General features: G+C 58.1%; 1 protein-coding gene across 3 annotated transcripts; it reads left to right on the top strand.

Annotated features, from left to right (window-relative positions):
* The first annotated feature begins 400 nt into the window (after positions 1 to 400).
* Positions 401 to 23,214, top strand: GET4 (guided entry of tail-anchored proteins factor 4). 3 transcript variants are annotated; one of them, XR_004433254.1, is made up of 10 exons: positions 401 to 661; positions 10,837 to 10,915; positions 11,344 to 11,425; positions 12,172 to 12,321; positions 15,661 to 15,799; positions 16,911 to 17,051; positions 19,651 to 19,726; positions 19,810 to 19,882; positions 21,522 to 21,668; positions 22,920 to 23,214. XR_004433254.1 is itself a non-coding variant. In XM_033194436.1 (10 exons), exons 3-10 carry the CDS (start codon positions 10,841 to 10,843, stop codon positions 21,608 to 21,610), a joined length of 825 nt encoding a protein of 274 aa, XP_033050327.1. In that variant the 5' UTR covers positions 524 to 661; positions 1,609 to 1,890; positions 10,837 to 10,840; the 3' UTR covers positions 21,611 to 22,605. The 3 variants fall into 3 exon arrangements, 2 of the variants coding, with proteins under 2 accessions (XP_033050325.1, XP_033050327.1); XM_033194436.1 differs by lacking the exon at positions 22,920 to 23,214 and adding an exon at positions 1,609 to 1,890 and having other exon boundaries at positions 524 to 661; positions 21,522 to 22,605; XM_033194434.1 differs by lacking the exon at positions 22,920 to 23,214 and having other exon boundaries at positions 402 to 661; positions 21,522 to 22,605.
* The last annotated feature ends 240 nt before the right edge of the window (positions 23,215 to 23,454 follow it).

The raw sequence follows: 23,454 nt of genomic DNA, 5'->3' as shown, positions 1-23,454 counted from the left end.
CACCACACCCAGCTCATTTTTGTATTTTTAGTAGAGACGCGGTTTCGCCATGTTGGCCAGGCTGGTCTCCAACCCCTGACCTCAGCTGATCCGCACCTCGGCCTTCCAAAGTACTGGGATTACAGGCGTGAGCCACCGCACTCAGCCCTATAAACATTTTTGATGTAGACATTTTACACATATAGCTCAATGGCTGCTGTTAACACCAAGCGCGTGGGCAGAGCCCCACCCCAGGACGCTCCCTGCTCAAGGTCAGCCGCCGCCGCACCAGGCAGTTCCACGCTCCCCGCCTCGCCCCGGGCCACGTGTTGCCTGCGCCCCCGCCCCTGGGTCACGTGTTGCCTGCAGCCCCGCCCCAGGTCACGAGCCGCCAGCCGGCGCGCCCGCCCCCGACAGCGCGGGACTCCTCGCGGCCACCGTAGAAGGGCGTCGGGCGGTCGCCGGGACGGAAGCCGGGAGGCGCTGCCGACCGCGCCTGCGACAGCGTCAGCCCTGCGCGGAGCGCCGGCCCGATGGCGGCGGCGATGGCCGAACAGGAGAACTCCCGGAACGGCGGCCGCAACCGCGGCGGCGTCCAGCGTGTGGAGGGCAAGCTGCGCGCCAGCGTCGAGAAGGGCGACTACTACGAGGCGCACCAGATGTACCGGACCCTGTTCTTCAGGTACCCGCGCCCGGCCCTCGCCGCGGCCCGGCGCCCGCCCCCGCCGCCTCCCATTGGCCGCGGCGCCTCGCCCCGCGCCCCCATTGGCCCGCGCCGCTGCCCGTCGCGGGAGCGAGCTGAGCCAGGGGCCGCGGGTCGCCCGGCGGAGGGTCTGAGCCGCGCCTCCCGGGTTTGGCCCTGCCTGGCCCGGCGCCCCGGCCCCTCGGCCTCAGACTCCCGCCTCGGGTTCCCTCCCCTCCCCCGCGTTCTTCCCTGGCCTTCCCCTGCCCCTAGCTTCCACCTGTTCCCTCCTCCGCCCACCCACGCCCCTCAGCCTCCCTCTGTCTCCTCGGCCGCCCCCACACTCGCCCTTCGGTCTCTCTCCTCGGCCGCCCCCCGAGTCTTGGTTTCCCTCTCTCTCCCTGGCCTCCCCCTTCTTCTTCTGTCTCTCTCTCCTCGGCCTCTCCCTGCCCGCCGCCTCGCTCTCCCTGGCTTCCGACTGCTCCCTACGTCTCTCTCTCTCCTCCCCCTGCCCCCACTCCCGTCTTTCTCTCCCCGGCCTCCCCTTGACCCCACTCCTTTCTCTCCTCGGCCTCCCTCTGCCCCCCGCCTTTTTCCCTGGCATCCCCCGGCCCCCGCTTCTCTCCCTTCCTCCTGCCCCCAACCCCGGCTCGCTCTCTCCCCAGCCTCGTCCTTTTCGGCTTCCCTCTCCTAGCCTCCACCGCCCCTGGACGTCCCCCACCTCTCCCGTGGCCTCTCCCACTCCGCTTCCTTCGCCAGGCCTTCACCTGCTCCCCACCCCATAACTCCCTGTCCCAGACCTCCGTGCCCGGCCTCCCACTCAGTCCGTGTTCTCTGGCTCCACCGCTCCTCCCCCATCTCCCTCCACCTCTCCCTTGGTCTCCACCTGTTCCCCTCCCCCTGGCCTTCCCAGGTCTTCACCTCCCCCTCCCCCCTTTCTCTTTCAGGCCTCCCTGCCCGGCCTCCCCGCCCCCTTTCTCTGCCTCCACTTCTCTGGGCCTCCACTTGCCTTCCCAACCTCTCCTCTGGCCTCCACCTGTTCCGCATTCCCCCACCTCCCTGCCTTCCTCCTCCTGGCCTTCAGGTTCTCCAGCCGGGCCCTACACCGAGCTCCACAGGAAGTCGCTGGCGTTCCTCTCACCGAGGGTCCAGGCTGAGGGTGAAACCGCTTCTCTGTTGACGCTGCCTGGCCTGCCGAACCGAGTCAGCCGCCTCTGGACCTAGGCTCGGTGACACCTGCGCGGTCTGGTGCAGCCTGGAGGGCGAGCGCGGGCAGAGCTGGCTGTGCCGGATTAACTGCACGCCCCTTGGGACTGTGACCGCTTGGAAGTTCCAGGCTGCTTCGTGGCTTGGTTGATCTCTTCAGGACTGCTCTGTTACAACATTTTTGCTGTCATATAGTTACTGCAAAAATGTTTCAGTTGTTCTGTGTGTGGCATCTTGTAAATTATGCATATCAGGTTATCTCTTATGGGCTCAGGTCAGGGAACAGTTTGGCCAGTCACTGGAGGAATTGGGTCTTTTTTTTTTTTTTTTTGAGACGGAGTCTCGCTCTGTCGCCCAGGCTGGAGTGCAGTGGCCGGATCTCAGCTCACTGCAAGCTCCGCCTCTCGGGTTTACACCATTCTCCTGCCTCAGCCTCCCAAGTAGCTGGGACTACAAGCGCCCACCACCTCGCCCGGCTAGTTTTTTGTATTTTTTTAGTAGAGACGGGGTTTCACCGTGTTAGCCAGGATGGTCTCCATCTCCTGACCTCGTGATCTGCCCGTCTCGGCCTCCCAAAGTGCTGGGATTACAGGCTTGAGCCACCGCGCCCGGCCTTGGGTCTGTTTTAAAGATAATTTCAGAGGATTTAGTCATTTCCGTGGGGTACCTTTTACTTCTAAACTGCCGCAGTACAGTGCATGTTTTGATACTGTATTTAAGGGCAGTCTGGCTTTCATACAGTTTAGGCCTGGTTTTATTTGGTTTGGTATTCAGGGGTTTTTTCCTTTTAATAAAGTTTTTTTTTTTTTTTTTTTTTTTTTTGAGGCGGAGTCTCGCTCTGTCCTGTGTCCCAGGCTGGAGTTGAGTGGTGCGATCTTGGCTCACTGCAACCTCCACCTCCCGAGTTCAAGCGATTCTCCTGCCTCAGCCTCCTGAGTAGCTGGAATTACAGACACGCGCCAACACGCCCGGCTAATTTTTGTATTTTTAGTGGGGACGGGTTTTCACCATGTTGGCCAGGCTGGTCTCCATCTCCTGACCTCGTGATCCGCCCGCCTCGGCCTCCCAAAGTGCTGGGATTACAGGCGTGAGCCACCGCGTCCGGCCAGTAGACTTTACTTTTTAGAGCAGTTTTTGGTCTGCAGCAAAATGGAGTGCAGTGTGTCCTGAACCGCCCCGCTTGGACAGCCTCCCGCCCAGAGACACCCCTCCAGAGTGGAGTCCCTCAGGGACCCATCTCCCACATCGGAGTTCACGCTTAGTGTGTGTGGGGATGAGAAACCACGTCAGAGCGTCACACAGCACAACTCCATTCCCTGAATATCCTCCGCTGGGCCTAGATTTTAAATCCTCTCTCTCCATAGCAAGTCCAGTTGTCTGGAGACCTCTAGAGGTGCCACTTTGGTTGCAGTTTGTTAGTTATGTTTGAATTAAATACCGTCTGTGGTGCCTGGCCTGTGCCTGCGCCCCGCTGGCTGGAATGCAGCCTGGGTAGGCGATTGGTCCGCGCGCAGTGGTGCTGGGTGTGGTGAGCCCAAGCGAAGGTGGGCTTACCAGCCCCGGCCAGGGAGGAGATGTCATAACCCTGCTTACTCGTTTGTGCCAGGAAATGAGAAAACAGGAGTGTTTGTGTCAGTCGTCGTCAATCTTAGCTGACCCTAACGGGCTGGGATGAGACCCTGGCCTCTTGTTTGAAGAGTGTTCACGTTGTTTGTACAGCCCGGGCTGAGGACAGTGGACGTGAGTCCCTGACCGTAGGCTTATGAGGAGACATCTTACATGACCTGAAGGGCAGCCTTGTTTCCAGAATTTTCTATGAACCTCGACATACTATAAATGCACACCAGCGAGGCTACATTGCATCTTATTGTTGTATTGTAGATGCTTTTCTTTTTTGAAAACTGAGCTGTTTAATTGGTTTAGAAAGAGATTCACTTTCCTTCTTAGATGAAACTACTAATTTTATCTCTGGCAGAAACAAGTCTTTGATGCATGACGCTTATAGCGATACGTTTTTAATGCTGGTTGAATTTGTCACTGAACGTGTAGCAGTTCCCAAATGGCATGGGTTGTGATAGTGCCTTCAGCCTGATTGTTCTTCAGGGATCAAGGCGAAGGTGTCAGTAGTTACTAAACCGTAGAACGCGAGCTTTCCAGTGGGTAGAGGGGCCAGTCATAGAGCTGTGTGATGGGGAACTTTTATGTCGTTCAAGATTCACCCTGATGCCTGCCATGCCTAGGGATTTGTATATAAATATTTGCTGAATTTGCCAGGCAGTGGTGACTCACGCCTGTAATCCCAACACACTGGGAGGCTGAGGTGGGTGGATCACCTGAGGTCAGGAGTTCAAGACCAGCCTGGCCAACATGGAGAAACCCTGTCTCTACTAAAAATACAGAATTAGCTGGGTGTGGTGATGCCCACCTGTAATCCCAGCTACTCGGGAGGCTGAGGCAGGAGAATCGCTTGAACCCGGGAGGCGGAGGTTGCGGTTAGCCGAGATCACGCCACTGCATGCCAGCCTGGGTGACGAGAGAAACTCCGTCTTGATAAATAAATAAATATTTGCCCAATGATTAACCAGAAAAGTGGATCTCCCCCAAAATAAACACAGTGTTCTTTGTTTTGAGCCACTTTTACGGTGACGGAGGATTTGTCCATTTTGGTTTTCAGTGATGGTCGACGGAATATTTTCACAGTGAAACAGGGGAGGTGATGAGCGTTCTGTGCTCTTAAGCCCTCTAGACTGGGAAGCCTTCTGGCCACGTGTGACGTTGTGGGGTCACCTGGCAGGGGCATGGTGCAGCTTAGCTTAGAAAGCCTGGACTTGGCCGGGCGCGGTGGCTCAAGCCTGTAATCCCAGCACTTTGGGAGGCCGAGACGGGTGGATCACGAGGTCAGGAGATCGACACCATCCTGGCTAACACGGTGAAACCCCATCTCTACTAAAAATACAAAAAAAACTAGCTGGGCGAGGTGGCGGGCGCCTGTAGTCCCAGCTACTCGGGAGGCTGAGGCAGGAGAATGGCGTGAACCCAGGAGGCGGAGCTTGCAGTGAGCTGAGATCCGGCCACTGCACTCCAGTCTGGGAGACAGAGCGAGACTCCGCCTCCAAAAAAAAAAAAAAAGAAAGCCTGGACTTTGGGGTCACACGCCACCTCTTATGGGGCCCGGGACACGTTACTGAACCTCTCAAACCTTGGCTTGGAGCCTTTCAAGCCAGGAATGAAGACTGAGTCAGCAGCGGCAGCTGTCACCTCACTGTCACCTCACTGTCACCCGCTGAGACAGCGTCCTTGTCTTTCCAGGGTAGAATTCCGTGTGGATTCCCAGCTCTGCTTCAGAGCACTCCATGGGTGGGTCGATTCCAGAGAAGTCACATTCCCCAAGTTATGCTCTTTGTTTTTTGAGACAGGAGTCTCGCTCTGTTCCTCAGGTTGGAGAACAGTGGCGCGATCTCAGCTCACTGCAGCCTCTGCGTCTCAGGTTCAGGCAGTGCTTGTGCCTTAGCCTCATGAGCAGCTGGGACTACAGGCGCCCGCCACCATGCCTGGCCAATTTTGTAGAGATGGAGTTTCACCGTGTTGTCCAGGCTGGTCTCGACCTCCTGACGTCAGGTGATCTGCCTGCCTCAGCCTCCCAAAGTGCTGGGATTATAGGTGGGAGCCATAGCACCCAGCTGTTTTTTTAAAATGCCTTTCTGCCCATAAATATATATAATTGCACATTTACATTTGTTTTTTTTTTTTTTGAGATGGAGTCTCGCTCTGTCGCCCAGGCTGGAGTGCAGTGGCGTGATCTCGGCTCACTGCAAGCTCCGCCTCCCGGGTTCATGCCATTCTCCTGCCTCAGCCTCCTGAGTAACTGGGACTATAGGCGCCCGCCACCTCACCCGGCTAGTTTTTTTTTTTTTTTTGTATTTTTTAGTAGAGACGGGGTTTCACTGGGTTAGCCAGGATGGTCTCGATCTCCTGACCTCGTGATCCGCCCGTCTCGGCCTCCCAAAGTGCTGGGATTACAGGCGTGAGCCACCGCGCCCGGCCGCACATTTACATTTAAATATTTATGAAAAACGTGTAGTTTGGTGAGGTCTGACATGAGTGAACTATGATCAGTCAAGACATGGAATATATCACGGCTCTGTGGGGCTCTGCAACCAGGCCTCCTCGCCCCCACTCCCACCCCTCCCCATCCCTGGCACCCATGCATCTGCGGGCTGCACTTAGGTGAGGTGGCGTTTCCTGGACTTTTATGTACATGGAATCACAATGTGCGCTTTCTGTCTAACCGCTTGAATTCACGCACCACGGCGACTGGGAGACTCCTCTGGGAGAGTCCGCATTTCCTTTCATTGCTGAATGGTGTTCCCTGTGTGTCTCCAGCAGAATCGTTTATCCCTTCACCTGTCGGGTGAATCTGCCAAAAGATAGCGTTCGTTGACGTATTTTTAAATATTCTAATGTTTATTTTAGGCTCGGGTATGTGTGCAGGCTTTGTTGATTTATTTTTAAATATTCTAATGTTTATTTTAGCCTCAGGTCTGTGTGCAGGCTTGTTATATAGGTAAACTCGTGACTCGGGTTTGTGGTACAGATTATTTCAGCACTGGGTACCAAGCATGGGTACCTGACAGTTTTGTTAAAATGATTTTTGAGTCTCTCCCTCTTCCCTCAGGCAGGCCCCGGTGTGTGTTGGCCCCTTTCTGTCCCTGTGTTCTCATCGTTCAGCTTCCACTTGGAAGTGAGAACATGTGGTATCCGGGATTGTGTTCCTGCGTTAGTTTGTGAAGGATAATGGCCTCCGGCTCCTTCCAAGTTCCTGCAAAGGGCATGATCTCGTTCCTTTTTATGGCTGCATAGTACTCCGCGGTGTATATGGATCACATTCTCTTTATCCATCTGCTGCTCACGGGCCCCCAGCTTGATTCCACGTCTTGCTGTTGTGAGTGGTGCTGCAGTGAGCATGTGAGTGCATGCGTCTTTATGGCAGAACCATTTAGAGTTCTCTGGGTATATATCCAGTAGTGGGATTGCTGAGTTGAATGGTAGTTCTGTTTTTAGTTCTTTGAAGAATTGCCATACTGCTTTCCAGGATGGTTCAGCTAATTTACACTCCTACCAGCAGGGTACAAGGGTTCCCAAGAGATGCCTTTTTTTTTTTTTTTTTTTTTTTTTTTGGAGACAGAGTCTCGCACTGTCGGCCAGGCTGGAGTGCAGTGGCGCGATCTCGGCTCACTGCAAGCTCCACCTCCCGGGTTCACGCCATTCTCCTGCCTCAGCCTCCCGAGTAGCTGGGACTACAGGTGCCCGCCACCATGCCCAGCTAATTTTTTGTATTTTTAGTAGAGACGGGGTTTCATTGTGTTAGCTTGATGGTTTCAATCTCCTGACCTTGTGATCCGCCTGCCTCGGCCTCCCAAAGTGCTGGGAGTACAGGTGTGAGCCACTGCGCCCATCCAAGAGATGCTGTTTTACCTCACAGCCACAGCAGTTTAAGGTGAAGGAGAGGAAGGAATTGGGAACCCAGCAGGTTTGGTATCCCTGGGTGTGCGCCCCGCAGAAGTCGCGCAGCAGTTCCTGGTTTCGCCTGCTTATGCTAGAGAGAAGCCGACCTTGCCCAGTAGATGGCGCTGGTTATGGTCATCACTTGATTTCTTCATACTTTTCCCTGCTGGGATGAGGAGTCGGCATCCAGGCTGGTTGGATTATTAGTGCTCTTTGGAGCCACTATCCAGGCCTTGAGGGGCCTCAGCCTTGGCTGCAGTATTTGTAGATTCACTTTTAGAAACTTGATGTGGCTGAGACCGCAGCCGAGGAGGCAGTGACCTGCAGCAACCGCCCCGCACAGTGGTGGGTCTGGCTCCTCCTGCCACATGGTTGCTCCTGCGATGTGTTTGCGTGATTTTTTTTTATTGCGGCCTCTGAGCTTCTTTTGTTTCTTCAGCCATCTAAAGAGATTTTTTAAAGGAAAATGGTCCAGTGTGTGCGGTGCACACCGTAGCCCAGGGCCCAGAGGAGCGTCTTGTGAAGGAGCTGTACTTGCTGGCCCAGGTCCGTTCTCAGAGTGACTCCCGGCAGAGCAGAGCGGGCCTCACCCCTCCCTGCAGGAGGCCCTAGCCAGCCCCACATCGGGGCATGGGTGGCTTTAGCTCACGGCCGTTGGCGGAGGGGTCCTTGTGAGGTCTGTCGGGCTCCCTGTCCCTAGCACCTGCGTGTGTCTTGAGTATTTCCTCTTCATCATCCATGCGTCCCTGACGGCTGAACGCGCGAGCCAGCTTTCCTCTGCCGAGAGCGAAGGGCGGGATTCACCCCAGGAGCTTGGTCTTTCTTCATTTGACACCAACAGTTTCTGCTGCTAGTTCTCATGCTTACGTTTCTGGGTTCTAGTTTTTAATGTGTTTGTAAGAGAAGAGCAAAATCAGCTAGATTGTGTGTCCAGACATTCTGCTCTGTGGATACAGATGCTTTGACTGGCAGAGAGCACCCCCGCTCCCTGGCTCTCAGCGCCTCTGTCAGCAGGCAGAAGCCGTTTCCCTGTCTGGAAGGCATGTCTGGGTGTCCACACAGCACGGCCAACAGTGCGCAGCGTGCAGAGCCGGGCCGGGAGAAGGCCCAGCCATGCCCTGCTGCCCCCTACTCTCCCTGGCCTCGGGCCTGAGAGGGTACCCGTCCCGCCTTAGTCACCCGGAAACCAGAATCCTTTACAGCTTCCGGAATTCTCCAGTGCAAGAGGAAGCCATCCATGTTCAGAGCTGCTTTAGACGGTTTGCCCGTCACCGGCATTCCTGGACCTGGAAACGGGCACCCCCAGCCAGGCCGGGGACCACTGTGTGCCCAGAATTCTCCTCCCATTCTTTTTCCCCTCGCCTGGCTCACAGCTGCCCCGGCCACAAGGCGCAGTCCAAGCCGGGCCGGGGGCCGAGACCATCGCCAGTGCCCCCCAGAGCATGCTCCTCATGCAGGAATACGGGTCACTGCCTTCCAAGGAGTCCTTTTTCTTCTTCTGGTTTTTAAGCTGCCACCCCTTGCTTTACCTCCGATAGAAGCATCCAGAATGCTGTAGTATCAGCGTAAGCGGAAGCCGGTGTGGTGCTTGCTCAGGGTCAGTGCATGTGGTTCTGCCCATGGCCCTGCCGGCGGCAGCGTGAGGCCGGGTGTGTCTGGAAGCTTGTTTTTCCAGAGTGCCCTGTGCCAGACGGCTCCCGGCCTCCTCTGAGTCAGTCACGGCCCTGCAGGACTGGAGCTAGGATGGCCGGTCACAGAGTCAGTGGTCCTGTCAAGGCTCCTGCTGTGGTGTTGGGGTGGTTCTCCCTCCAGAACCTTCACTGTGCGGGGAGCACAGCAAAACCTGAGGCCTGTCAGTGGCCTGCGGGCTGACGGGGGGCGGGGGCACTTTCTCTCTTGGGTGCAGGCTTTTCCCTCCTGGTGCCCTGCCTCTGTGCAGCCCGACGGGGTCTCCTGTGGTGGGAAGGCATGTGTGCCAGGCTAACAAGATGCCCCAGTCATGGCGGGGCTGTCTGTGTTTGGGATCCCTGGCTGTGGTGCCTTCTGAAGAGGAACCCTTTTTCTGTGGTTAACTGAGCAGCCAGCCCTTCGCGTTCTCAGCTGGCCGTCCCATCCTGGCAACACCAAGCTTACATTCCAGCCCTCAGCGGCATTGCTGTGTCTCTTTATCACCTGCACTGCAATTGTTTTTTGTTTGTTTTTGGGGGATGGCGCCCACTCTGTCATCCAGGCTGGAGTGCAGTCGTGGCTCACTGGAGCCTCGACCACCTGGGCTCAAGAAGTCCTCCCACCTCAGCCTCCTGAGTAGCTGGGGCCACAGGTGCACGCCACCATGCCCAGCTAATTTTTGTGTTTTTTGTAGAGACAGAGTCTCACTATGTTGAGGCTGAAACTCATGGGCTTAAGTGATCCTCCCACCTCAGCCTCCCAAAGGACTGAGATTACAGGTGTGAGCCCCCGAGTCCGGTCTGCACTGCCGTTTACTTAATATTTTTCTTTAACTAGATTTATTTTTAAACAAGGCTTTGTCCAAGGATATTTGGCTTGCAGACACAGAGCTGATTAACTGGATATGTATTTTTTGATAAGGCGGTTAAGAAAAATGTGTAGCTGATGAAATAACATGTGCTGGGCCCCACCACTGGGTCTGGGAGGCGCAGCGCGTCCCAGCAGAGGCCGCCTCCTGCCCACCACGCCTGCTATTCTCACAGGCAGGGCCTCTGCTGCTTAGAGCAGTGTGGCCATCTCGGCTTCTCTCCTCATCGTCTGTCGCACACTGGTCCCCACCACCCTCTCGCCGCCCCTGCCTCTGTCCCTGTGTAGCCCGAGGAGCTCCAGCTTTCCCCGCCAACGGTGCTCTGGGAGTGGGGACGTGATGCAACGGTGCACCCCAGACCCTTCCCTGCCCTGGGGGGAGGAGTGCGGCATGCAGAGGGGCAGAGGGCAGGGACACTGGCCCCGTGGGGAAGAAGGTGCTGCTGTCACAGCCGTTACTGTCCTTGGTGGGACCGCAGCCTGGAGTCCGCTATCCTTCGGCCCCTGCCTGTGACCGCTGAGCTCTCAGGTGGCCACATGCACATCCCCGGCTCCTTTCCTGTCCACCTGCCTCGCCCAGTGGTCTTTCTGGTCCCAGCTGCTGAAACCAGTGAGCTGCGCCAGGGTGAGGCTGCTTTCTGGCTCCTGGTGTATTTGGACACAGATGGGCCCTTAGTTAGTGTCCAGAGGCGCCCCATGCCACCCTCATGGTCAGCATGACGCCCAGGACAGACCCTCTTCACACAGCACCTGGGCCTCAGGAGCTGCTGCCTGTTCTTGGTGAAAAGCATCTGTGCATATGGGGAGCACCGCTTTTAGGATGCCACCCGTTCCTGGGCGCCTTGTTTTTAGCCTCTGACCTGAAGATGATCGGGGAGTGTGGTGGTGAGAGCGTGTGGGTGCGGCTCACGATCTCCTCTCTCTGGCAGGTACATGTCCCAGAGCAAGCACGCGGAGGCCCGGGAGCTCATGTACTCTGGAGCCCTGCTGTTCTTCAGCCATGGCCAGGTAAGCCGTCTTGTTCCTCCTGCGTCCCTTCCCGCTCCGGACAGGCAAGTTGAGGTGGGAGTGACACGGGAGGGGCCTGACGGGCATACCTTGGGCTGCCCTGGGCCTTGGCCACTGGGCCTGTGGGTGCATAGGGGCCCAGAGTCCCTGACTCGGCTGCTCCACTCTCAGGGCTGAGACGCTGCGCTGCGTTTGTGCACAGTGGGGCTGAGCGGGCATTTTGGTATAAACGGCCCTGTCCATTTTTATTTGATTCTTGGCCAGGAGATCTCTTTTTTTTGGCAGCATTGCCAAGGGACGTGGTGCTCAGAATAGACTCCTCAGCAGTGGCCGCGCTCTGGCTTCTGCTGGAAACCCAGCCTTGTCTTTTCTGTCCTGAACAGGTCAGAGCTTTGTTCTTGATTTTTGTGTGTTTCTCTCTTTTGTAGCAAAACAGCGCAGCAGACTTGTCCATGCTTGTCCTGGAGTCCCTGGAGAAGGCAGAAGTGGAGGTGGCCGACGAGCTGCTGGGTGAGCATCCGGCCCTCTACCCCGGGACCCTGTGACAGCGGCCTTTGCGCCCCTCCCCGGGCCTGTGCGCTGTGTTTGGTGTCTGCGTTTGGGGGTCTTGTGTGCTCTGGGGTTCACTCTGCTGCAGAGGCCGGTCTCACCAGGTTCTGGTGAGCCAGGCCCCCCTGGCTGGCCCTGGCCCGAGCACACTGCAGGCTGAGCAGCACCTGCTGTGACTTGTAGGCAGAGTATGATCGGGGCCCTGGCCTCTCCCCTGCTCTGATGGACAGTGGCCTCCCCGCCAGCTGGCAGGGTGGGCGCTGGTTTAGGGTGGGGCACCGTTTTGTCCAGGGATTTGACTTGTTGGCATGTCCCGTCGGGTGAGCATGGGGTTGGCAAAGCCCTTCTGTGGCCGGCCTGACTACGAGTCCCGCTGCTAGTCCCTGCTGCTCTGGGAGATGCCCCCGAGCCAGAGCCAGGTACCCAGAGTGGCCACAGGTGTTCCTGGACTCCAAACTCCCCACAGCACCTTCCCCAGCCCCTGCCTCGGCCAGGGTGTCTGTCCTTCCTCACTGTGCTCTGGGGCCTGTAGTGCTGGCACCGCGGTGGGCAGGTCAGCGGGGTGGCCCACAGCTCACTCAGGGATGCCCACCAGCTTCCTCTCCCCATTAAGTAGTTGCGGATTGAAATCCACTTCCGTAAGGTGTGTGGTACAGAGAACCGGAGTTGCTGTGCGTTCCTCTGATGAGGGTCTGTGCTGTTTGCAGAAAATCTGGCTAAAGTGTTCAGTCTGATGGACCCCAACTCTCCTGAGCGCGTGGCCTTTGTGTCCAGAGCCCTGAAGTGGTCCAGTGGAGGCTCCGGGAAGCTGGGCCACCCCCGGCTACACCAGCTGCTGGCCCTCACCCTGTGGAAAGGTAGGCCTGGGGCCAGGCGGGCTTGGGCCCCTCTCTGCTCTCACGGTGTTGATGTGCACTGTGCATTCCAGTCCATCAGAGTTGCCCACTGGGGCAGGGGTGGGGTTTCACCCTGTGGTCATGTGGGTCGGTCCATGGAGGCCCGTGCACCATGCTAAGCCCCCGATCAGATCCACTGCCCCTGAGAAGCTGCGAGACGGGGGGCAGGCGACCGCCTCTCCAGGCCTTCCGGTGGGATGTTCTGACCCTCAGGGAGGCAGCCGCACCCTCACAGGGCCTACACGTGCTGCTGCTCCTTTCTGGAACGTTCTTTACAGCGCTGGGATGATGCCGTGCCTTGTTTTTCTCCTTTACACTGACCTCATCTTCTCATGAAGCCTTTGCGGGGATTAATCACCCTGTGATGGGGCCGATGAAGCCTCTGCGGGTTAATCACCTGTGGTGGGGTCTGGCTGGCTGTGTTCTGCAGCTCTGAGGCAGGAGTGGTGCTGGGTAAATCTTCATTGAGTGACTTGAATGAGGTGCTAATGGGGGTTTAGAAGCGTCCTCCCCAGGGCATTCCCTGGGAAATGGGGTGGCAAGTGGCCCCAGTACCGTGAGATGGTTTCCTTCCTGCCGTAGGGAGGCCTGCTCGGGTCTGCATGCGCCTGGGCTTGGCGGGTGGGGAGGCGGTACCCAGGGCAGCCCCGCATTGGAAGCTCTAGGAACTTGGATCTTGGCTGAAGGCCTTTGCTCCAGAGACCAGGGTTCTGAGCTTGAACAGCTCCTCCTAGACACAGCTGTGCTCCACCCGGCGTGGTGGCAGCTGCATGAGGGCCCGTGTGCTCTGCACACGTCAGCAGCCCCGAAATGCACGCCCATCCGACCTTGTCCCCGGTCATGCAGGTTCCGCCTGGGCTGTGACGGGAGGCTCAGCGCCCTCAGGCACCTGGCAGGCCTTCCTGACCTTCTCCCCAAGTGACAGGAATGGGAAGGTTGCAGATCCAAGTAGAGTTAGAAGGCTCTTCTCAGAGGAGCCTGGCAGAACCCCGCCCTGGCTGTGTGCCGAGTGGCAGGGCACCCACAGGGAGATGAGCCAGTGCCCACCTCTCACCTCAGTTTCCCCGTGGTCGTCTCTTTCCTCAGAAGGGGCTGGCCCAGGCTGCTGCCTCCTTGGTCCCTGGAGCATACCTGCTGCCGCCTTCCCTGGCCTCTGGCTACAGCAGGCCTCCCGTACTCCTGTCACCGAGCCAGCACGCCTCCACACAGAACACGGCCGCAGATGACCCTCCTCTGCCCTGCATAGTGAGCTGCCGCCTGTGTGGGTCCCACTGCCAGGTTGGGGAGGCAGGAGCTGCACCCTGCCTCGGAGCTGTCGCCTGTGTTTCGGATGAGTCAGGAACACCTGCGTCAACACTGGGTGGCCGCCCTTGCCACTCCTGCGCACGGGCCCTGTGGGAAGAGCCAGGCAGTGGGTGGCATGGGACAGGTGATGCCCAGTGCCTAGGAGACCTGCGTGGCAGTTCCTAAGACGGGCACAAGCGATCATGAGGGACGTACGTGTCTATCTCCCCACCCACCACGGGGGTTAGGTCGAGGCAGTCCAGGGAGCGCGTGGGAGGGCTGTGCTCGGGTGCGTCTGCAGAGATCCTCTGAAGAGGGGCCCTGGCTGCCTCCCATTGGGGTAGGCGCGGGCCCAGATCCCCGGCAGCATGACAGTGCTGTGAGACTTTGATGGACCTCACCCGGGGAGCCTGCTCCACGCCAAGGTAGCCACGCACGGCCTCTGCGGTCCTAAGCACAGGCCCCATACAGGACCTGAGGCTGGGGCTTCATGACACTTGGGCTGTGTGCTTCCCTGGTGCTTCCCTCCTGTGGGGATGAAATCACACCCATAGGTAAAGGTTTGGGAGTGTAGGGAGACAACAGGAGACAAAGCAAGGTGACAAGGACTCTGGCAGCCACAGAGGCAGCAGGAGGGCCCTAGAGGCTCCTGTCGGGCAACGCAGTCGGTAAAGGGCCCACTAGGTGGGAGAGGCAGGTTCCTGGTGAGTGCTGAGATCTGCACCGTGGGAAGGGCTGGGCTCCCAAGGCATGCATGGGGCCTGGGAGTGGAGTGAGTGTGAGCGGGTGTTAGGATGGGGCCTGGGAGCAGAGTGTGAGCGGGTGTTAGGGTGGGGCCTGGGAGCAGAGTGAGTGTGAGCGGGTGTTAGGATGGGGCCTGGGAGTGGAGTGTGAGTGGGTGTTAGGGTGGGGCCTGGGAGTGGAGTGAGTGTGAGCGGGTGTTAGGATGGGGCCTGGGAGCGGAGTGTGAGCGGTGTTAGGATGGGGTCTGGGAGCGGAGTGTGAGCGGGTGTTAGGGGGGGCCTGGGAGCGGAGTGTGAGCGGGTGTTAGGGTGGGGCCTGGGAGCGGAGTGTGAGCGGGTGTTAGGGTGGGGCCTGGGAGCGGAGTGTGAGCGGGTGTTAGGGTGGGGCCTGGGAGCGGGTGTGAGCGGGTGTTAGGGTGGGGCCTGGGAGCGGAGTGTGAGCGGGTGTTAGGGTGGGGCCTGGGAGCGGAGTGTGAGCGGGTGTTAGAGTGGGGCCTGGGAGCGGAATGTGCTTTTGAGATGTCGAGGGTTGATCATTGGGTCAGTGTGGTGAGCACATCAGGCTGGTTTTAACTGTTGATTACATGCTAGATGGTAGGCCCTGATTACATTGCTCCCTGTAAGTTGCTTCTGGTAGGTGGGGAGGGTCACATGGTAACACTCTGTCATTGGTCATCACAACACACGTTAATGTGACTGGATTCAGCAGCTCTGAGAGCTTGGAGGATGAAGGTGTTGCATGGCTGAGTGACTGTTTCCTGGTGATCTGTTTGTTTGGTGCTGTGTGTGAGGTGTGGGCCGGCTCTGAGTCCCTGTCGGGTACCTCTGCCTGTGGGCTCTGGCTGGGCTCTCCTCCAGGGCGGGCAGGTGGACTACAATTAACATAGAATATCTTTCCACTGACCGGGCACAGTGGCTCACGCCTGTAATCCCAGCACTTTGGGAGGCCGAGGCGGGTGGATCACGAGGTCAGGAGTTCAAGACCAGCCTGGCCAACATGGTGAAACCTCGTCTCTACTAAAAATACAAAAATTAGCTGGCCATGGTGGCATCCACCTGTAATCTCAGCTATTTGGGAGGCTGAGGCAGGAGAATTGCTTGAACCCAGGAGGCGGAGATTGCAGTGAGCCCAGGTCGTGCCACTGTACTCCAGCCTGGTTGACAGAGCAAGACTCTGTCTCAAAAAACAAACATACAAGAATATCTTTCCACCTTCCCTGTTTTATATTATATTCATGAAATGCATTCAAATTTTTCTGTGTTTCCTTTGCAGAACAAAACTATTGTGAGTCGCGGTATCATTTTCTGCACTCAGCGGACGGGGAGGGCTGTGCCAACATGCTGGTGGAATACTCCACGTCACGCGGCTTCCGCAGCGAGGTGGACATGTTCGTGGCCCAGGCGGTGCTGCAGTAGGTGTTTGTGGCTCTTTGGGTCTTGGCTTCCATCGCTGCCTTGGCCGGGCGGCCTTAGAGCAGGTCCCCTTGTCCCCTGCCCGAGCTGTGCTGCAGGATAAACTGAGTTCACTCTGGGCAGAATCCACAGTACACTTGTCAGCCAGAGTCACCCGTGATTTTTCATAAGTTTAACCAATTTCAAGAAGTATCTTAGAAACTCCCCCTTTCACAATGGGCACTGGAGCGCCCTCCACAATGCGCCTCTCGCCCGCTGCCGGGAGGCCCTGCGGCCTCTGCTCTACTCAGGCCTGCCTTGGCCTGTTCTTTCCCGCAGTATCTGGAAACGGGGAAATGCACACCCAGGTCATAGAATTGTGAGCATCTACCCCGCAGCCCCTCCTGCCAGCTCGCTGGGGCATCCTGCAGGCCGAGCTCCGGGCACTGGCCTCCGCTTCCTTTCTCATGAAAGCCTTATTCGTGTCCATCAGTTTCTTCCCACAGAACAAACATGGATTTCAAGGCGGGCGTTGGGGAGTTAACGTGGGATCTGGGGACAGACACCCTCTGACCTCAGTGCTGCCCACTGCAGAGCTCTGCCAGGAGCTGGCGTCTGTGACTTAGATGAAAAGCTGGGTCAAACCTGGAGCTCCCTGGCTCTGCGCCACCCTGCGTGCACGTTTTCTCTGGGCTGACAGTGGCCCTGCCCCTGGGACACTGAGCCCTCCCTGTGGGCCCTCCTCGAACAGGAGCCAGGGTCTGTGTGGCACCCGCCGGCTGCTGGGCCGTGGCTGAGTGTTCTGGTGCGGGCCAGCGCCTGCAGGCTGCGGGCAGCCTGAGGAGAGGAGAGCTTGCTCAGTGCATTGCGTAGACGGGGCTCAGGCTGGGGCCCAGCTCCAGAGCCTGGTGACCTTCCCAAGCTTCATTCTCTTCACCTGTGAATTGCAGGCTTCCCCGGTGTGCCCTGCACGTGAGGGGAGACACGCGTGAAGCACTGAGTGCCTCCGTGCCTGGGGCCGCGGGACCCGTGGGCACACAAGCTCGGGAAAGACGTGTCAGAGGCTGGCACCTGTGCGGGCAGAAGCCATGTCCTCCAGCCCTTCCACCACTAGCATGTTCTCATTTCCAGGTTTCTCTGTTTAAAAAACAAAAGTAGCGCATCAGTGGTCTTCACGACGTACACCCAGAAGCACCCGTCCATCGAGGACGGGCCTCCGTTTGTGGAGCCGCTGCTCAACTTCATCTGGTTCCTGCTGCTGGCTGTGGACGGGTGCGTCTTGGTGTCTTGGGGGTGGGGTGTGAATGTGTGTGTTGTGTGTAGACGTGGCATGGGTAGCTGTGTGGGTGTGTGTGCAAGTGTAGTCATGGTGGGGGTAGCTGTGTGGGTATATGTATAGGGTATGAGTGTTGGGTGTAGACGTGGTGTGGGTGTGTGTGCAGGGCTGTTGGGTGTAGACATGGTAGTGTGGGTAGCTGGGTGTATGTGCTGTAGTGTGGGTGTGTGATGTGTGCAGGTGTGAGTGCAGGTGTAGGAGTGGGTGTGTGCAGGTGAGTGGTGGGTGTAGGGGTGGGTGGGTGTAGACGTGAATGGTGTGGGGGGTTGTGTGCAGGTGAGTTGGGTGTCGATATGGTGTGGGTAGCTGTGGAGGGGATGTGCAGGTGCTGGGTGTCCATGTGGTGATGTGGGTGTGTGTTGATACGTGTGTGTGTGTGCAGGTATGGGGTGTCGGGGGTAGTTGTGTTGGGGTACGTGCAGGTATGTGTTGGATGTAGACATGGTGAGGGGTGTGTGGTGTGTAGGTGTGTTGTGTGTAGACGTGTGGGTAGCTGTGTGGGGGCGTGCAGGTGTATTGGGCATAGACGTGGCAGTATGGGTTGCTGTATGTGTGCAGGTGTTGAGTGTAGACATGGCATGGGTAGCCATGTGGGCGTTTGCAGGTGTTAGGTGTGGGTGTGGTGGTATGCACAGGTGAGTGCTGGGTGTAGGCATGGTCGTGTGCGCAGCTGTGTTGGGTGTGTAGGCGTGGTGTGTGCAGATGTGTGTTCGGTGCATGCGCAGTGGTGTGTGCAGGTGTGTGTGCAGTGCAGGCGCGGTGATGTGTGGTGAGTGGTGTGTACAGGTGTTCAGTACAGGCGTGGTGTGTGCAGTTGCGTGCGCAGGTGAGTTGGGTGTAGGCATGGTGGTGTGTGCAGGTGAGTGGTATGTAGATGCAGTGGTGTGTGCAGGTGAGTGGTGGGCGTAGGTGCAGTGGTGTGTGCAGGTGAGTGGTGGGCATAGGTGCAGTGGGGTGTATAGGTGAGTGGTGTGCGCAGATGAGTGTTGGGTGTAGGTGCGGTGGTGTGTGCAGGTGAGTGGTGTGTACAGGTGTTCGGTGCAGGCGTGGTGTGTGCAGTTGTGTGCGGTGAGTTGGGTGTAGGCGTGGTGGTGTGTGCAGTGTAGGTGTGGTGTGCAGGTGAGTGGTGTGTGCAGGTGAGTGGTGGGCGTAGGTGCGGTGGGGTGAGTGGTGTGCACAGATGAGTGGTAGGTATAGGTGCAGTGGCGTGTGCAGGTGAGTGGAGTGTACAGGTGTTCGGTGCAGGCATGGTGGTGTGTGCAGTTGTGTGCGCAGGTGAGTTGGGTGTAGGCGCGGTGGTGTGTGCAGGTGTGCAGTGTAGGCGTGGTATGCAGGTGAGTGATGTGTAGGTGCGGTGGGGTGTGCAGGTGAGTGGTGGGCGTAGGTGCGGTGGGGTGTGCAGGTGAGTGGTGGGCGTAGATGCAGTGGGGTGTGTAGGTGAGTGCACAGATGAGGGTTGGGTGTAGGTGCATGTTTGGTGTAGGCGTGGTGTGTGCCGTGAGTTGTGTGTAGGCACGGTAGTGTGTGCAGGTGTGTTGGGCGTAAGTACGGTGGTGTGTGCAGGTGAGTGATGAGTGTAGGTGTGTGTGCAGGTGAGTGGTGCACAGGTGAGTGGTGGGTTTAGGTGCGGTGGTGTGTGCAGGTGAGTGTTGGGTTTAGGCGTGGTGTGTGCAGGTGTGTTGGGCCTAGGTGTGGTGGTGTGCGCAGGTCAGCGCTGGGTGTAGGCGTGGGGGTGTAGGGGTTAATGGTGTGTGCAGGTGAGCGGTGTAGGCACGGTGGTGTGTGCGGGTAAACGGCATAGGTGTGGTGTTGTGTGCGGGTGTGCAGTGTAGGCGTGGTGTGCAAGTGTGTGTTGGGTGTAGGTACAGTGTGCAGGTGAGTGGTGTGGGCAGGTGAGTGGTGTGTGCAGGTGAGTGGTGTGTGCAGGTGAGTGCTGGGTGTAGGCGCAGTGGTGTGTGTAGGTGAGTGTTCGGCATAGGCACGGTGGTGTGTGCAGGTGAGAGTTGTGCGCAGGTGAGTTTGGCGTAGGTGCAGTGTGTGCAGGTGAGTGTTGGGTGTAGGTGTGTGTGCAGGTGTATGTTGGGTGTAGGCATAGTGGTGTGTGTAGGCGCAGTGGTGTGTGCAGGTGTGTTGGGCATAGGTGCAGTGGTGTGTGCAGATGGGTGTAGGTGTGCAGGTGAGTGGTGTGCACAGGTGAGTGGTGTAGGTGTGGTGACGTGTGCAGGTGTTGGGTTTAGGCACAGTAGTGTGTGCGGGTGAATGTTGGGCCTAGGTGCAGTGGTATGTGCAGGTAAGTGTTGGGTGTGGGCGCAGTGGTGTGTGCAGGTAAGTGTTGGGTGTAGATGTGTGCAGGTGAGTGGTTTGGGCAGGTGGGTGTAAGTTTGGTGGTATGGGCAAATGAGTGCTGGTTGTAGGCGCGGTGGTGTGAGGGTGAGTGGTGTAAGTGTGAGTGCTGGGTGTAGGCGCGGTGGTGTGTGCAGGTGAGTGTGGTCCTGTTCTCCTCACCTAGCACATCCCTATGTCTCTGTGTCCCAGTGGGAAGCTAACGGTGTTCACTGTGCTGTGTGAGCAGTACCAGCCATCCCTCCGGCGTGACCCGATGTACAACGAGGTGAGAGGTCAGGGCTGGGGAGGGAGGAGGGACCCCAGGGCCTGGGTCTGCCAGCTGCTGAGCCTGCTACCTCTGCCTTGCAGTACCTCGATCGCATAGGACAGCTGTTTTTCGGCGTCCCGCCCAAGCAGACGTCTTCCTATGGAGGCCTGCTCGGTAAGCTGGGGCGCCCTTGCCACGCCCAATGCAGCCCTGGGTCGGTGTGGGGTCGTCATCTCTGCCCAGGCAGGGCCAGTGCAATCTTTCATGTAGAAGTGATTTTCTGCTCTTTCAAATGTTTCTCAACTTTTTTTTGTTAGTAGGAAATTATATTTTAGAGTAGAGAATTCTAGCACGGTGCCTCCCAGCCCCGTCTCCACTCCAGAGCTCCTCATCCCTGAGGTTTCTCCCACTTCCTGGCAGGGGTCACGTCGTGTGGCCTGCTGCGTGCTCACCTGTTTCTCCGTGCGCCATGCCAGGTGGCCTCTGTGAGCCTGGTGTGCCCGGAACACTGCTGGCCATTGTGCTGGGGCAGGCAGTGCTGCCGTGGCTGTGGGGTCACGGCAGGGCAGGTGTCTGTGGGTGGTGTCCCATGCCACCACGGGAGAGGTCCCTCACTGAGGCGCCTGCCTTCCCAGTGTCATCAGTTTGGGTTTAGTGGGAGATGTGAGGCGGTGACCTCTCCCCACAGCTGTCTGCCCTGATGCAGCTGCATCGCGTGGCAGGCCCTGTCCTCCCGGGGTGCCCACCCACACACACTGGCCCTCACTGTGCCCCACGGCACAGGCTCCTCTACCCAACACCCGTCAGGAGCGCCCTGACTCTTCTGCATGACTGTCCTGTTGAAACCGCAGCCTGGGCTCCTGTTCCACAGAAGCGCCGTCAGGCATGTCCTGCGATTGGGGTGACATCGTGGATAAGAGAGGGTGACACCGCCACGGCCGTGTCTTTTTATTCAGAGAACCGGTGTAACGTCTCATTTGGTCCTTTCAGGAGACGTTTTGAACTTTGGCTTTGTGTGTAGAGTAGTTGATTGGGTAAAAATCGGATGACAGTGACTGCAGTTGGCCCCTGTGGGAGCAGCTGTTGAAGCTTTGGTGCATCTGGTTGATTCGTGTGTCACCATAGGGTGCGGCGCACCTGTGCTCTACGGTAGCGCTTCCCTTTGTTGAAAAGTGTCTTTCTGGCCGGGCGCGGTGGCTCACGCCTGTGATCCCAGCACTTTGGGAGGCCAAGGTGGGCGGATCATCTGAGGTCAGGAGTTCGAGACCAGCCTGACCAACATGGAGAAACCCCGTCTCTACGGGAACTACAAAATTAGTCGAGTGTGGTGGCACATGCCTGTAATTCCAGCTACTAGGGAGGCTGAAGCAGGAGAATCGCTTGAACCTGGGAGGCGGAGGTTGCGGTGAGCCGAGATCACGCCATTGCATTCCAGCCTGGGCAACAAGAGCGAACTCCGTCTCAAAAAAAAAAGTTATTTCCGTGAGGTTGTGTTGGCTCTGTAGGGCCCTCTGTGGAGGGTAGTTCTCTAGGCCCCCATGGCTGCTCCCTGGTGCCATTGGTGGATGTGGAGGGCAGCTCTGTAGAGCCCCTGTGGCTGCTGCGTGTTTTGAGTATCTCTCTATGGCCATCGGCTCCCTGTCCTCCAGAGGGTCCTGTCCTGGGGCTCCTGGGTCGCAGACAGTAGCGTTGTGAGGCTTTTGCTGGTTGCATGGGACACTGTTACACTTCATGAGACATCTGTGGGAAGGAGGGGCTTGGGGGCCTGTGGGAGGCTGCCCGGGCCTGACTGCCATGGTGTCCTTCTTTCCAGGGAACCTTCTGAGCAGCCTGATGGGCTCCTCAGAGCAGGAGGAGGGAGAGGAGAGCCCCAGCGACGGCAGCCCGATCGAGCTGGACTGAAGCGGCCAGGCCACGTGGAGACACCATGGTTGACGACGGCTCAAGGGACGTTTCAGAGGCGAGTCCTGGGTGGCTCCTCGCCTGGGGGCTCCTGGCCCTGAGGCTGGCGGTGGCCGCGTGCCGGCGCGTGTCTGTTTCTGTGCGGTGGCTCAGGGTGGCGCGGCTGCGGGTTGCTGTGCTGCTGGGGCCCGGGAGCGGGGCCTCGCCCCTGCTGGCCGCCGCGTCCCCCGAGATTGACCACAATAAAGCACAGGCCTTGCCGCGGCGTCACCCTCTCCCACTCCTTTGTTCTGGGTCCTTTCGGGAGGGCTGATGGGCACCACAGGAGGCCCGTCCTCAGCGGGGACTGGGCACATCATGCTCCTTGCCTGGCGTCCAGCATAGCTGCGGTCACCAAAGCAGGCCCCTGGCCCTCGGACATGAGCGCCCAGCCTGCAGATGTGAGCGGCTGTTTTTGAGCACGGGGTCACCCTGCAGTCACGGTGAACTGGTCCCCATCGCAGACGGAGCGCACGTGCCTGCGCCATGTTCTCACGCTCGGTGGAGGGACGCGTGTGGCAGGACGGTGCCCACGGGTACTTGCAGCTGTGTCCCATGTGGCATCCCGGAGCTGCGCCCTGCCGGTCTCTGTCAGCACCACGCTGCTGTGCTGGAAATGCCGCTTTAAAAAGGGATACCATGGGACTCTGCCCATCTCGTTCATAATGCAATATTTATTTGTATTGGGTGATTTTTTTGACCTGACATTTTAGGTTTTAACCAAATAACCGGTCCAGGAGTGAGCAGCTCCATCCTCTGTCACAGATGCTATTCCAGATGTTACCAGAACAATGACAAAAGGGGAGACGCTCTATTTTTTCACAGTTAAATGACAGTTGTAGATTGATACACAGTTGTGCATGGGAAGGGGAAATGCACAGCTTTATTTCCTGTAAAGTGGACTTTAAGGAAGGCTTGTGTGAACCGTTGCGCATAAATAAACCCTTTCTACCGGGCTGTGCGACGCTGGTCCTTTCTCGGGCGCCCACCCGTGGGCGTGGGGGCCTCTGCTCTCAGGGCTGTGCCTGGGAGCCCCCAGAGGAGGCGTGCCCTGTGGCCAGACTGCCCGTGTGTGGACGGAGCAGAGGGCTATCAGGAAGTCTCACATTCACTTGGCTGTGAGTTTAGAAGTAAAGTTGTGTCATTTCCCTGCCCCGCCGTGCAGAGCCCCTGCCCTGCCCTAGGTGCTGACAGGCCCCGTCCCTGCCATGTGGCACTTGCTTTGAATAGCGTGTGTGATCCGGAGTGACTGAGGATTTTGTATGTGCAGCGTCACTCAGGCTTACCGTGAGACGGCAGGAACAGCTGGCCAGAGCCCTGCAGGCGGCCCCCCGTGGCCTGTGCTGAGCCTGCACCGCGGCGCCCGCCTCTCCCTGCCTCAGGACTTTGCGGCAGTCACGGTCCATCCGTCTGCCTGCTGGGAATGCTGCCAGCGAGGGGAGGCCCTTCCCCACAGCTGTGTCCACACAGGGAGGTGTGGACAGACAGCGAGCAACCCTTGCCGCGACCACCTTCTGTGCCTGTGCATCTTGCCTGGTTTGAAAAATGCTTTCCCCCATTAAAAAGTTGTTCTGTGGTCTTTAAAATGTGACGGTCATCAGCGTCTTCCGCGCACACGTGGACACATGGGGACACGCACTCACACAGCATGTGCCCACACTTCCACGCTGTGGGGAGCCTGGGGGCACTGCTGGTTGCCCCTGGGGGTGTGTCCCCTGGGGGTGTGTCCAGCACAGCCCAGGGCTCTCCCTGACCCAGGCCCAGTCCTCTCACCTCTGGGGTTTGGACCATGGCGCCTGGTGAAG

This window comes from Trachypithecus francoisi, unplaced genomic scaffold (genome assembly GCF_009764315.1).
Source record: "Trachypithecus francoisi isolate TF-2019V2 unplaced genomic scaffold, Tfra_2.0 Lachesis_group4, whole genome shotgun sequence".
Lineage (NCBI taxonomy): Eukaryota > Metazoa > Chordata > Mammalia > Primates > Cercopithecidae > Trachypithecus > Trachypithecus francoisi.
The sequence above is the reverse complement of the archived record's forward strand: the minus strand, read 5'-3'. Positions and strand labels throughout refer to the sequence as shown.